This window comes from Phodopus roborovskii, unplaced genomic scaffold (assembly GCF_943737965.1).
Source record: "Phodopus roborovskii unplaced genomic scaffold, PHOROB, whole genome shotgun sequence".
NCBI lineage: Eukaryota > Metazoa > Chordata > Mammalia > Rodentia > Cricetidae > Phodopus > Phodopus roborovskii.
The window spans coordinates 99,620-113,821 of NW_026125940.1; the positions used below are offsets into that span (position 1 = coordinate 99,620).

Here is a 14,202-nt window from a genome sequence, read left to right on the forward strand (position 1 = left end):
ACCTGCTGCCTGTAAACCAGCTTTGTTTGGCACGTTTGCTTGATGTCTTTTTTTTTTTTTTTTCCTGGCTGCCAATTTCCAAGTTGAAATTTTCTATCAAGACACAAACAATATTCCATTACCTTCATATTTCTATTTTGCTGTCGAGAAACCAAAAAAAAAAAAAAAAACCAACCTAACTTGTTTCTTTGGAAGCATAATCTTTAGTTCTGGCTCCTTTGAATTTTTTCTCTTTACCTTTGATTCTCTGAAAGCCCACTACATTTGTAGGGCTCCAGACCTTAGTAGGCCCCAAGACCTTAGCCCAACTTACTCCATGGCAAAAATACCATTCAGGCCATGAAATTCACTATACAGACAGCATCACCTGACAAAACTATAACAAAGTCTATAGTTCTGGGACAGTCTCTAAATGTACTATCCTTATTTTTTGGCTTCTGTAGTCCTGCTTCTGGCTAAATGGTCTCATTAACTGAAGTAAATCAGCTCAGGCCAGAATGTCTTTCTTCCTTCCTTCCTTTCTTTCTTTCTTTCTTTCTTTCTTTCTTTCTTTCTTCTTAAAAGCTCACCCTGGAAAAGGCTCAGAGCTACACTGGAATCCTGAGTAGCTAGTATAGCCTCCAACTGCCTAATAATGACTTTCCATTGGGGTAAACCCATGTCTGAGAAGTCCTTTCTGGTAAATCACAACACATCAGCCCCCTTTAATATATCATAATCAAGACTTGCAACTGGTATCTGAAATTGTATAGTAACAAGCGCTACAATATAATGTTGTTTTAATGCAGTGTAATGTAATTTACTAAGTACTTGCTATGTTCTGTGGCTGTTGGGTTTGTTAGTTTGAGATGCAACATGTAAACTATCATGAACCTTGCTTTATTTCCTCACAATTTCATGAATAAAATATTAATTCTTTTTTATTATTTTTATTCTTGGTGTTAAAGATCTAACTCAGAGTCTCGCACATACTGGACACATCCCCACACCCAAATGATCTTAGAAACCTAAGCATATGACTTTTTCTTCAGTTAGTAAGTTATGAACACTCAGCTTTTCTTTTAAATAAACACTTTATGGCTTTTATTTAACATAAGTGAATTGCAAACTTTATGTTTTGGGACCACTATTAAGCAAGTCAGTGCTTACTTGAACATTAGCACTGTGGTACGTGGTACCACAACAGTGAATATGATAACTGAGATGGCAACTGGATGACTAATAAGTAGAGAATTTATACTGTGAAAATATGCTGGGAAAGAGGTGGAATGTAACAGCATGAAATTTCATCAAGCAGCTGTCATGTCAGTGAAATTTAAAAAAAAAAAGTTATGTTTCAAGGGGTATAGGGAAACACTCTCCTATTGTTGCTGAAGGGAAAGCAAAACAGGGGTCTGATTTGGGGAGGAAATAACTTGGAGGTATTTATTTGTGAATCATCAGTATCTTGAGGCAAATGAATGAGATCACAAAGAAATTGTGAGCATGTGAAAGAGAAAAGGCCTAGGACAGAACCCTAGGGAACACTTAGGATCACAACTCAGCTTCCCAGCAAACGCCTCCATAAACCACTATGTTCAGGCAAGGCTGGCTGGGTGCATTGGTTGGGTCTTGATGGTAGCTGGACTGCTTTGAACTCACTGTAGCCAAAGCTTGCCTTGAACTCTGTTTTTCAACTTTCTGAGTGCTGGGATTACAGGTGTGTGCTACTACACCCTGACTTGGTTTGAAAGCAGGCTATTGTGGTTCAAGAGCTGAACACTATAAACGAAGTCAAATATCATTTCTGATAGACTGTCCACCTGTAACCTGCATATATGAGAGAGGTATGTGTGTATAGCAAAGATGTACCAGGTAAAACACCGCATAGCTTCTCAATCTTCTTTTCAGAGACCTCCTGGTTTAGACATACACATCTCCTACAGTCCTCATCTCAGTTCCCTAGGGAGGTGGAGGGTGAGATGGGTCAGGCATGTGGTGGTGGTGGGGGGGGGGGAGCTCGGGTGACGCGGTGTTCACGTGACAGGCCAGGCGCAGACGTGGGCACCAGCCCCCACGTCCGCTTGCCCGCCCTGCGGTCTGGTCCTGGCACCCGCGCAGAACCAGCTCCCTGAGCTGCCCTAAGCAGCAGACCAGCTGCGAGTGGGTTTCTGCAAACCCGAGAAAGCGCACAGGCCTGCCCCTGGTTTCCTCAGGTCAGTACTGAAAGGCTGGCTCTACCAGCAACCAGGCAGGGGAGATGGGGGTGGCATCTAGAACCAGCAGTAGTGGGAGGGGAAGGGGAAGGAATCCAGGAGATAGGTGAGGAGGGGACGCGCGGGCGGGTCAGGAAAAGGGAAGAAGGAGGACTCCGCAGCTGGCTCTCTTCCCTCACCCCACTCCCTATCCGTTTTAGAGCGGGGGGGGGGGTAGGTTGAGGGGGCCCGCAGTGCGACGGTGAGATGCAGATGTGTTCTGAAGTGATCCACTCACACTCCAGGCTAAGACGATAAATTGACCCGGACCAAAGGTAGGGTGGGTGTGGGGCAGGCTGCCTCCAGAGGTGGGGGAGGGGGATGGAGTGCGGAGTTTGGAGAGCATCCCGATTTGATGCCCAAGGCCTGAAAAGAAATGGCGGCTAGGATAAACGGGGGAGGGGGTGGCGGAGGAAAAGGTTGGGTGATGAGTATGGGCTGCAAGACAGGTTCCCTGTCTCTGTGCATCTACTGACCACGCAGCCCCTGCTCCTGTGTCCTGTCTGCAGGTCTGCACCTCTGTTGTTCCCAGAACATTGTGGCATCTGAAAGGGAGGATCAACCTGCCCAGGATCCCTGCAGGTCAGTGGATAATGACAACATGGGCAGACGCACGCGCATAACTTGGTACCCCACTGCCAGTCCCCTCGCAAGCTCTTCCATGTAACACACACAGAGCTTGCTGCGCTGAAGGAGGACTGAGAAGGTGACAGACCTGTCATGGCATGGCTGTCTCAAGGGTGGAGGAGGGGTGCAGGCGGAAGGCACACTTGGAGGGTTGGCACAGCCATGGGGACCCCACGAAAGGGCAGGATGCGGAGACTGATATTAATGAACCTCTATTCTGCCCTGCGTCTCGGTCTCTCATAGCTCTCCTTTGCTTCCTGTTTCCCCACCTTTACCCTCAGGACAGGAAAAGGAGGGAATCTTGACATGGAAGAACTCCGCGGAGAAAAGGAAGGGAAGCTGGAAAAGGAGGGAAAGGCGGAAGATGAAGTGGAGTCTGAAAATGAAGAAAAGTCAGACGGGGAAGAGAAGCCCGACAAGAAAGCAAAGCCAGCCCGCGAGGGGAAGCTAGAGGAGGAGGCAAAGCCAGATGAGCAGGGACAACCACAAGATGAGGGGAAGTCAGAAAAGCAGGGAAAGTCTGAAGGGGAGGGCAAGCGCCAAGGGGAGGGCAAGCAGGATTCCCAGGCAAAGCCAGCCAGCGAGGCGCGCGCAGCAGAAAAGCGCCCTGCTGAAGATTATGTGCCCCGGAAAGCAAAACGAAAAACAGACAGGGGGACAGATGATTCTCCCAAGGACTCCCAGGAGGTCTTACAGGACAGGCATGTAAGCAGTGAGGAGATGATGAGGGAGTGTGCAGATGTGACAAGGGCTCAGGAAGAGCTGAGGAAGAGGCAGAAGATGGGAGGTTTTCACTGGATGCCAAGAGATGCACAGGATGCTCTAGTCCCCCGGGGCCAACGGGGAGTCAGAGGAATGAGGGGGTGGAGGCAGGAGCCAGAGGGGCCTACATGACATCCCATACCTTTAATGCCTTTGGCCTTCTATTCTGATGTCTAAGATAAGAAAGAACACTCCTGGCCCTGCTTTACCTGGCAGATACTTGCCAGGCCTTGTGCTTTAACCTTCAGCCAAAACTCTGCTTTAGGTGTCACCGTCCTTACCAGCAGCCTTTTGACCCAACTACAGTGCTCTGTGACTTTTAGTACAGGATTTTCACCCATGTGCATGTAAAATAACAATAAAATGTTTGCAGAACTACATATACAGCATCAGCCTGTTTATATAAAATGTAAATATGCCTGCAGAATGCTTTTGAGAACAAAGAAAGATATGAAGATGTACATTAAAACACTAACAATGTTTGCCATTACAGGACAAACCTAAATAGGTCCCACATGTACTCAACCATGTTTGTTGAGTCTTTATATGTTAAAGAATATGGATTATGATTGTTATAATAATAATTTTAAAAAGCAAAAGCAAAAAATTAACTATTAAAATAGTTTAGAATGTCAACAAATACATTTTAAACTGTTATTTGAATGTAAAATAAGCAAAACTCACATTACCTTTGGAATTTGTTGCTAAAGGCATGAATTTGACATTTAATAATGCGTCATTTTCTGAAAGGGTCAATCTTGTCATCTGTGAAATGGGGATGATACTTGCCTCACGGGATTGCACAAAGATTAGCTGTCATGCTAAGTATGGGTGTGCGGAATAGCAGTACTCTGAACCTTCTCAACTGAGAGTAGGGCTTAGAATAGCTGCCACCTGTTCCCAGGAGCCACTCCAAGCAGCTGAAATGAGATGTGACTCTTTAAATACTGCCATATCAACTTTGCTGTCCCATTGTGCCCTAAATATATTTACTCTTTGCCTGGTGTCCCCATGGTACTAAGGCTCTTGTGATTCCATTCTTTCCCTAGAGGGCTCTGTCTGACTCCCATTTGACCTCTAAAAGTGTATGCATAAAACCTTCTAGCTGTACATTTTTTAAGTATCTCAGATTTCAAATTAGGGATGCTCAACAGGTAAAGCCTAGCCAAGTGTGACCAACACAAGGCAAATGAACAAATCCCTCTGCAGCCTAAAGCCTTTGTGGGCCTAGGCATTTCCTGCAAGGAATACTTAACCTGTAGTGATGTGTTTTCCTTCATAGAATATCATATAATGACTTGTGTCCTCTTCGTTCCACATTACTAAAGATTGTGATAAAAAAAATTAAAGTTATTTTCTGTGTTCAGCTCACAAAATAGCTGAGCTGGCCTTGAGCTGTAATTTTTAAAGATTATCTCTATTAATTTTTCAAATAACAACTTATCTAGAGTTCCCATTTCAGAAGAGAGCCCTGGAGAGGCAGTGTTGAAGAGGCCAGATTCATCACCTCTGCTCTAAGGCAACAGCTTAGAGAAGGCACAAATGGCAGCAAAGAAATGGCCACAGGACTCTCTCATGCTGGATACCCCGACTAAAGTTCTGTCAGTTTTTACCCATATGAATGGGTCTTGAGATTGAAATGTACACACAGGGCACATTCCTATCTGGATAATCCATGTCTATATTCAGTTAATGAAACCCACTAGAGATATCCACTCTAGATGAAACTCAATAGCTGACAGGAAGAAATTTTTTTTCATAGATATTATTTAGTTCCTCTTTCTACCCTTCAATGTGAGCCTTTGCGCAATACACCCAAGAATAAAGTGTCCATGGAAACAGGAATAGTGGTAAAAACAAGATTAACAATATTGTCTTTCTTTGCCAACCTGACCAGACTACTGTCATAACCAAGTTTGGATTATGCCAAACACTGAATGCTGTACCATTTCCAAAGGGAAGATTGATGATTACTGTAGTGACTGAGACCTCCTGAAAAGAAGCTATGTCTGCAGAGACTGCTTGGCTGATAAGAACTGCAGAGATGTGGAGAGGTTGGAATGCGGCAAGTCCAGAGCCTTATCTTGGGCTAGCTTTAGCCATCACCATGCCACAGGAGTCATTCCTTGTCAGAATTCTGTGACTAATAGAGAAACAGTATTTTGAAATATATTAACAGACAACCAGCTTCCAACAACCCAAAAGCTAAGACTGCCATCAGATAGCATCGTGAACCTGTAGACAATTTTCCCCCATCTTGCTGTACTGGCTTCTCTAATGTGGCCACTGCTGCATTTTTAACCTGTCTTGATTTATGACTTTCTGTGTGCTGTTAATCTATAAAAATTCATGAAACTGCTTCCACATCGGAACATCTTGGTAACCTAAATCCGCCAGGCTGCAATCACTCATAGTGGCTCCATAATAAACTATCTCTTATTCCCTTTAAGATGAAAGCTATGGTTGTTTGCTTTGACACATTTCAACTCTCCCACCATGGAGAGTCAATATTTTATTCTTAAATGAAAATAATTAATTACACATTTAAAGTGCAAGTTTTTCCAATATTCTTTAAAACTTAATTACAAAAAAAATGTATAGTTAAAGATGTAGCTCAGTTAGTGAAGTTAGTGATAGAACACTTTCCTAGGAGGTTCCATCCCTCAGTATTACAAAAAAAAAGTACATAATTCATGAGTATGGAATACATTCACAAAGTTGTCCCCCAACAGCTTATTTTCAAATATCAGCAGCACCCCCAAAAAAGAAACTTTATCCATTCACAGTCACTATGTATTCCCATCCTCCACTCCTGACAACCCTCACCACCCCACCAGTTAATGGCAACCACTAATTTACCCTCTGTCTCTATGGACTTGACTATTGTTGTAGACCAAATCATGAAGCATGGGGAAATTTTGTAATTAGCTTATTTTACTCATAATATTTTACAGGTTCATCTGTGCGAGTAGCATGTATGGTCTTTCATTTTTTTTTTTTTTTTTTTTTACTGGCTGATAATATTTTATTAGTGCATCTGTTAGAATGGATATATTTGATAAATCTATTAATCATTTTAAGTATATCTATATTCTTTTCAGTTAGCCCCTATGAGTGGTACTATTCAAAATATTCACAAGACAGACAGCATGGAGGATGGTCTCTAAGGAGACTCAGAGCCCAAGTGGCAGAGATAGAAGTCTGTTCTTAAACTCTCTGAAAGTGGGAAGATTCATTACAAAAGCCTGCAGGCAGACTCCTTGATCCCTAGGATAGAGACAGAGAAGGGAGTGGGAAACTGAGTGTGGTACCCTTTTGATATAAATTCACTTTCCAGGATGATGTTGTGGTACTTAGGACTCAGACACTGTGGGTAGGGTGCCTGTCAGCATCTGAGAGGGGTAGACAGCTGCTGCACAGCTGCAGCTTGATTCTATCACTACATACTTAAGCTCCCATTTTCTTTTCCATTTTAACGTGAAATCTTATTGTACCATGTGAAACCCTTTGTCATCTAAAAGCATTTCCTTTTCCCTTTAAGCATCTTTACCAAAAAATGTGCTTATTGTCTATAACTTCGTTTATTTTGCATACCTGATGGTTCATTTCTGCCTTATTTTTTATGAAGTGTAGAAAACTTTTTTTTTTAACAAAATAACTGTATTTTAGGAAAAAAGAAACATGAAACACAAAGTATGTGGTAGTCCTAGAGATATGTCTATTTTCTCTCATCAATTAATATAAATGAACCATTTGTTCAAGATTTAAATAGTTGTATGACAGGAACTTAGAGATCAACCTTGCTACAAAAACATCAACTTCTCCTTCCAGCCTGAAAGACAAAGGTAGGCTAAAAGTCTGGCACCTCTGCCTTCATTTGTGTTTGTTGCCTTTCTTTGGGGTTACCTGCTTAGTGCTCTGCTTAGACATGTTGATCAATTAGGAAGTCTCTGACTTCCTTCACACTTCAAAGCTGCAAACACCTAATCAAATTGTGCTAAACCTGTAATCACTTTGTAGTTCAAGAACAACAAAGCAAACATTTCAAAACCAGAAACTCAGGAGACTATACCTTCACTAACATTGTTTACTTATGGAAATCTTTGTATTTTGTAATGTTTGTTTCCTGTAACTCCAAAGCTCATTTTGGGGTTACTGAATCTCTCTGTCCATTCCCCTTAATGGAGCCACAATGATTACATTTTCTTTAGTTGCCCCTCACCTTTATTCATCTCTTTACTTGATTTTTGTGTCTGGTGGTCAATCTTAATTTCTTATATTATGAACTAAAAGGAAATTGAGCTTATTTAGTTATTTCCATTATGTGAACATGCAGTTATAAGCAGCTTTGTATCACATAAACAATTTATACAATAAGCACATATGTAGATGTTAAGTACAGATAGCCATATATAAAAATAAACTTAAAACAACAAAGATGTTTGTACTTTTATGTAGATTTAACATTTTACAGTTTTAGAAGCCAGGTTATTGATCCCTTTTTTATCCTCCATCGTTAGTAATCTTTAATCCTAAATCTGTATTTTCAAAGGGAAAACTCTTAACAGAAATAAAATAGAAAGGCCTACATCATTTACATGTAAAGAAAAAAGAAAATGTGAGAAGAAGCTTGTTGAACAGAATATTCAGGAAAAAATCCTTCCCTGTTTTTTTTTTTTTTTTTTAAGCTAAGCTGCACAGAGTGAGACAGTCTTAGAAATGAAAATTTCAACTTCATAAACGTTCAAAAATTCTGGTTTGTAAATCATTATAGTCATCTGACATTCTGTAGCAAATTCCTGTGTGCCCTGATATGACTCCAGAAAGCCCACAATCACAATTTCAGTCTAGTCCAAAGAGTATCTGGATCTCTCCTCCCTGTAGGCTCTTTCTTGTAAAAAGCCATAGCATTATCTTTCCTTTAATAGAATTTCATTCTGCTTGGAGATAAATAGAGAAGAAAATAGAAGGGAGGTTGATAAGAAAAGAGAAGGATTAGAGAAGGTTAAGAGACAATAGGAGGTTGGAAAATTCAATTCTTCAGATTTCATCTTCAATTCTAACAGCTTCTAAGATTTTATTAATGTCTTATTCTTTAACATCTCTTCAAAGTATTTATTAGTGTTTATTTAAATTAGCAATTTCACCAACTTTTTAGATGATATTAAATTCTAATTATAGAAATTACACTTACACTTATTATATATGTATATATGCATTTTTCTAATGTCTAGGATTTTTAGTTTAGCATAGGGAAAACAAAAATATTTAATGTTCCCCATTTAGGGAAACGCAAAGCCATGTTATCTTTTATTATATTTCTTTCCCATTTTTTCCAAAGACTTGAAAGTTAAAGTACCATAACTATCATGCCCTAGGGGGTTCCTCCTGAGATATCCATTCTTTTGGGCTAGGGGGGAACAAATGTCTCTTTAATGCCTTAATTTTCAGGTGCTTATAGAGTTTCTAAACTAAATAAGCAAGGTTGTAGTATGAAGAAGGATACCAGGAAAAACACAATCTTACATAATAAAATACTGGCCAGAAAAAAAAAAATGTCTAAATGCTAGCATATAAATGCCATGAAAACAAAAATAAACAAATGTCCTAACTGAATGCTCTGACACAAAAGATATTCAACAACAAACTCGGAATAAAGCAATAAAATATCAACCAAATTAAATGGAGTGGGAGGCCCTGGAAAGAACTCATCAACATACCCCCAAATCGGACAATATAGATAGTTGGGCCAAAGGGCCCATGCTGATGCCTGACACCAATTCAGGTGACTTCTACAGTGCAAGTAGAGTGCCCTTGAAAGCACATGTTCAGGTTCTAAAACTGTTCATTAAAAAAATGCTTCTCTCCCCTCAAAAGAAACAAGGGAGTTTATTCTAAGACAAATATGAATGACAATGTCCTCAGAAAATAGATTCAATTTGCCTTGAATAACATGTTACAATTTGGATATGGTTATATGAGCTTTTATAGTTACAGAACAAAAGATAGTCATTAATCAAGGCAGCTTTCAAATACAGTTTTGGGAACATGAGGTAGGCAGGTTTTATCTCTCCTATAGGTTTCAGAACACCATAGAAAGCCATTAGCCACATCACCCACCAAAGAGAACTCAGCGTGAATGATAAATGCAAAGGTAACAGCTAAAACCTTGACATAGGTATAAATATTCATGACCTTAATTCTGACAAATTTTCTTTGCCATGACAAATAAAACATATGTGACAAAAGGAAGATCCAGTCTACCTCATCACAATGAAAAGGCAGAGTGAAAATAATCTGGGTGTGGTTGCACATACCTGTAATATCAGCACTCAGAACCTGGGGCAGGAAAATAGCAGATTGGGAGCCAGCCTGTTCTTCATAGCAAGACTCTGTTTTAAAGGGGAAATAAAAAAGTAGAAGACAAGCTACAAGATGGAATAGAATGTTGCCAGATTTAAAGACAATTTCAAGAATGCATGAAGGACTCTGATACTGAATCATACAAACACAAATAACTTCAAAGATGAACAGGGATTTTCTGTGTAGCTCAAAAAGACCCTGATTAACACATGCAAAGGCTAGGGTTCAATCCAAGCACTACCAAATTTTAATATAAGTGTGTGTGTGTTGGGGAGTGTGATGGTTTGACTGAGTATGGTCCCAACAGGGTCATATGTTTAAATGCTTGGTCCCCAGTTGCTGGAACTGTTTAGAAAGTATTGGGGTGTGATCTTATTAGAGTAGGTGTGTCAGTGGGAGTAGGCTTTGAGGTTTCAAAAACCTACATCAGTCCCACCACACCCCCACCTACCAATCAGATGTAAACTCTCAACTACTTCTCCAGCACCTTGCCTGCATGCTGCCATGCTCCCTGCCAGGATGATAATGGACTAACCCTCTAAAACTATAAGGAAACCCCTAATTGAATGCTTCCTTTTATAAGAGTTGCCTTGGTCATAGTGTCTTTTCTCAGCAACAGAACAGTAACTAAAACAAGGTGAATATGTGCAAATGTTTAAATGGATATTTTACTCCCAAAGATACAAAAATGGACAATAGGTATTACAGCTTTTTTGAAACTGCTTTTTTGAACAACAAAAACTTGACTCATTACTTGGGCCCACAAAATGACTACAAATAGAATGTCTGACATCTCTGCCTTCATTTTGTGTCTGCCTCCTTTACTTTGATTTAAACACCTGCTTGACTCTGCATAAAAACAATATTCAAGACTGTCTTTCTACCTAATACTATCTCATTCCCATTTGGTTGAAGGGGCAAAGATGTCATTGCTTTAACCCTGGAATCACTGTAGATTCCAAGATGAACAAACATTGAGGACAGACCAACCACATATGAAGGCATTCATGCATGTTGGAGAGGCTACAGCCACAAATAAAATTTGTGTATGACATGATTGATCTTATCAAGCAATACCAGGATTAATAACTTTGGCTTACATTGAAGAACCAGAAGGGAGGCAATGATCAAGTGGACCATGCCTTGACCAAGATTATTGAAGTATACCTATCTCTTTTACTTGATACCTGTTTTTGTTATATATAGTTTTACTATGCTAAAGTTAAAGCCACTTGTTTTTATTAAGACAAAAGGGGAAATGTGAAATATTAATTTAAGATGTGTTACATTTGTTTATGCTGTGGAATATGCATCTAATGATGCAAATATATGCTTCATTCTCTTATGTTGCCTTTGCTGAGCTCTATGAAGCTGTGTTACTGTTCCTGTCTAAAACACATGATTGGTCTAATAAAGAGCTGAATGATCAATAGCTAGGCAGGCAAGGATAGGCAGGGTTGGCAGACAGAGAGAATAAACAGAAGGAGAAAAGGTGATTAAGGAACAAGACAAGAAGAAGAAGACTCAAAGGGCCAGCTATCCAGCCAGACTAGGAATAAGAAGAAAAGATACACAGAACTAGAGAATGGTAAATGGCCAGAGGCAAAGATAGATGGGATAATTTTTCTTTTCTTTTCTTTTCTTTTTTTTTTTTTTGTTTTGTTTTGTTTTGTTTTGTTTTTCAAGGTAGCTTTGAAGCCTAACCTGGAACTTACTCTGTAGACCAGGCTCATAGAAATCCACTCGTCTCTACCTCCCAAGTGCTGGGATTAAAGGTGTGTGCTACTACCGCCCATTGAAATGGGATAATTTTTAAAAAGCTGGCTAGAAATAAGTCAAGCTAAGGTCGGGCATTTATCAGTAAGAAAAAGGCTCTGGGGGTATGATTCATTTGGGAACTTGCTGGTGTGCCCTTAAAGAGTCAAAGAGCAAAAGCTACAACTACACAAAACCATTAGTAATTAAGGAAATTCAAATAAGAAACACAAACATAATACCATACCACACAAAGAACGTGACTAAAATAAAAAAGATGGAAAATACACTGTGACAAGGATGGAAAGAAACTGCACCCTTCATATCTTGCTGACAGGAATGTAAAATGTGGTTCACTTTGGAAAATTTATTGGTAGCATGTTAAACACAGAGGTATCATATGGCCAAACAATTATACTTCTAGGTATAAACACAAAAGAATTGAAAATATGCAAGCATGTAAAAGTATACAGAAACGTTCATAGCAACATCATTCCTGATAGCCAAAAATTAGGAGATATGTACATCGACTCATGAATAGACAATATATTTATTTGATGAAAAAGGAAGAAGAGCTGATCCATGGCTCCTATGTGGGTAAATTTTAAAAACATCATACTTAGTGAAAGTAGACAACCACAAAATGCCCCTGATCAGTTCATAATAAATAGTGATATCACAAAATCTATAGAGACGGAAAATGTTAGTGATTGCACAGAGCTAGGAGAAGTGTGGAAATGGAAGATGATTGGTAAGGGAGATGGGGTTTCTTTTAAGGATGATGAAAGTGTACTAAAATTGGATAATGGTTATGGTTGCCCATCTGTATTGTAGAAATGAAAAAAAAAATTCTCTCCATCCTTTCAAGTTTATTGAAGTAAACTGACAAAGGGATTTTAAATAGAAGGAGAGGCATATGAGGTTGCTAATGTACAAAATGGGGGAAAACCATAACATAGGGGAAAATTGTAGCAATGTGATTGCACACTAGGTGGAAATTACTTAGAAATGTATGTACTATTTTCAAAACTCAATTTAGAAATGTCTATGTGTGAGGGAAGGAACAGGGACTGTCAGGTGATCAGTAAATTATTTTTAAGAGACCTTGATGGCTTAGGGAAGATACAGTAGCCTAGAATAAAATTTGTATGGCCCACTTATTAGACAATTACTTGTAAATGACCTTTGGCATGTAAATAAAACACAATGGAGTATGGTAAAATTCTGTCTAGGTGTACTAATAGAGTTTAAGTTCTTTTCCTCTAATGTGAGTTTATTTGCTAGAATTCAGAAAAGCAAATAGAGTGTTTTCTGGGTTTGTTTGGTTGTTTTTTTTTTTTTTTTTGGCTTGTTTGTTTATCTTTTGTTTTGAAAGTCTAGACTTCATGCAAATAAGGAAGTATTAGAATAGTGCTTCTTCTAGCATTTGTTTGCTGCTCACTAACATCCTGTATGAAGATGCCTAATATTTTAATTTTGGTTTGATAAATGTTTTCACTATGTAGCTCTGAATGGCCTGGGACTCTCAAAGAGACATCTTATTCTGCCTCTTGAGTCCTAGGGTCAAAGGTGTGTGCCACCATGCCTAGTGAGGATTTTTATTTTAGGAAAGCAATACCTGGACTCCTTTACCATGAATATACCATGACTATAAAAGTATGTGATTCACATGGATGGGTTTATATGACACACAAGTTATATCTCAACAATGCTACTAAACAGAAATAATTACATATGATAAAATAATATTACAGTTTGTGGATTATAATGTACATGAAATCAAATGCATAATGATAGAAAAAACATGTGAAATCACAGGGTATGTAGTATATTTGGCACAACATTTCTATGCTACATTTTAGTACACTGTATACCCAGAATGTTAATGCATTTTTCATTTGGTTATTATAGAATTGAATTATTTTAGTAAACAGATAATGGTTGGTAAAGTTCTTTAAGGATTTTAGCTCATTGGGTTCACAGCTGGGTAAGACGGTTGATGATGCCACCACCCCACAGTAGCTATCACAGCAACTTCCATTACATGAAAGCTAGCCCTTCCATGTCAAACAGAAAATAGCATGTTTCCATGTGGCTTTTTCAAATATCCCTTGTGTTTGTTATTTCTGTTCCCCCATATGGCCTCCTCTCTCTGCCTTCCTCTTCCATCCATCCTGAATTTTCTTACACCCCCCCTCTCATGTTTTAATGAGTTTAATATGAAAATCATCTTGAAGTAGAGGTTAGGGGAACCTTCAAATTGGTAGTGACCCAGGAAGAAATAAATAAATGTTACTAGAACCTCATTTTTAGTTTGCAAATGAAGCATGATGTAAGTCTTCTGAGATAAAACTTTTAATTTTTAGGGTCTGCCCTTACTTATAAGCAACATTATGACTCTGGGTTTTTGTTGCAAACTGATTATGAGAACTTAAAGAGGCCAGAGGTTTTCCAAAATATG

The 14,202-nt window shown here is 39.2% G+C and overlaps 1 protein-coding gene across 1 annotated transcript; it reads left to right on the top strand.

The window, feature by feature from the left end:
• Nucleotides 1-2,388: 2,388 nt before the first annotated feature.
• Nucleotides 2,389-4,003, top strand: LOC127218056 (transcription elongation factor A protein-like 3). The gene is given in 4 exon segments (XM_051179063.1): nucleotides 2,389-2,509; nucleotides 2,744-2,816; nucleotides 3,148-3,722; nucleotides 3,724-4,003. Coding segments are annotated over 2 exon segments (603 nt in total). The 5' UTR covers nucleotides 2,389-2,509; nucleotides 2,744-2,816; nucleotides 3,148-3,167; the 3' UTR covers nucleotides 3,772-4,003.
• The last annotated feature ends 10,199 nt before the right edge of the window (nucleotides 4,004-14,202 follow it).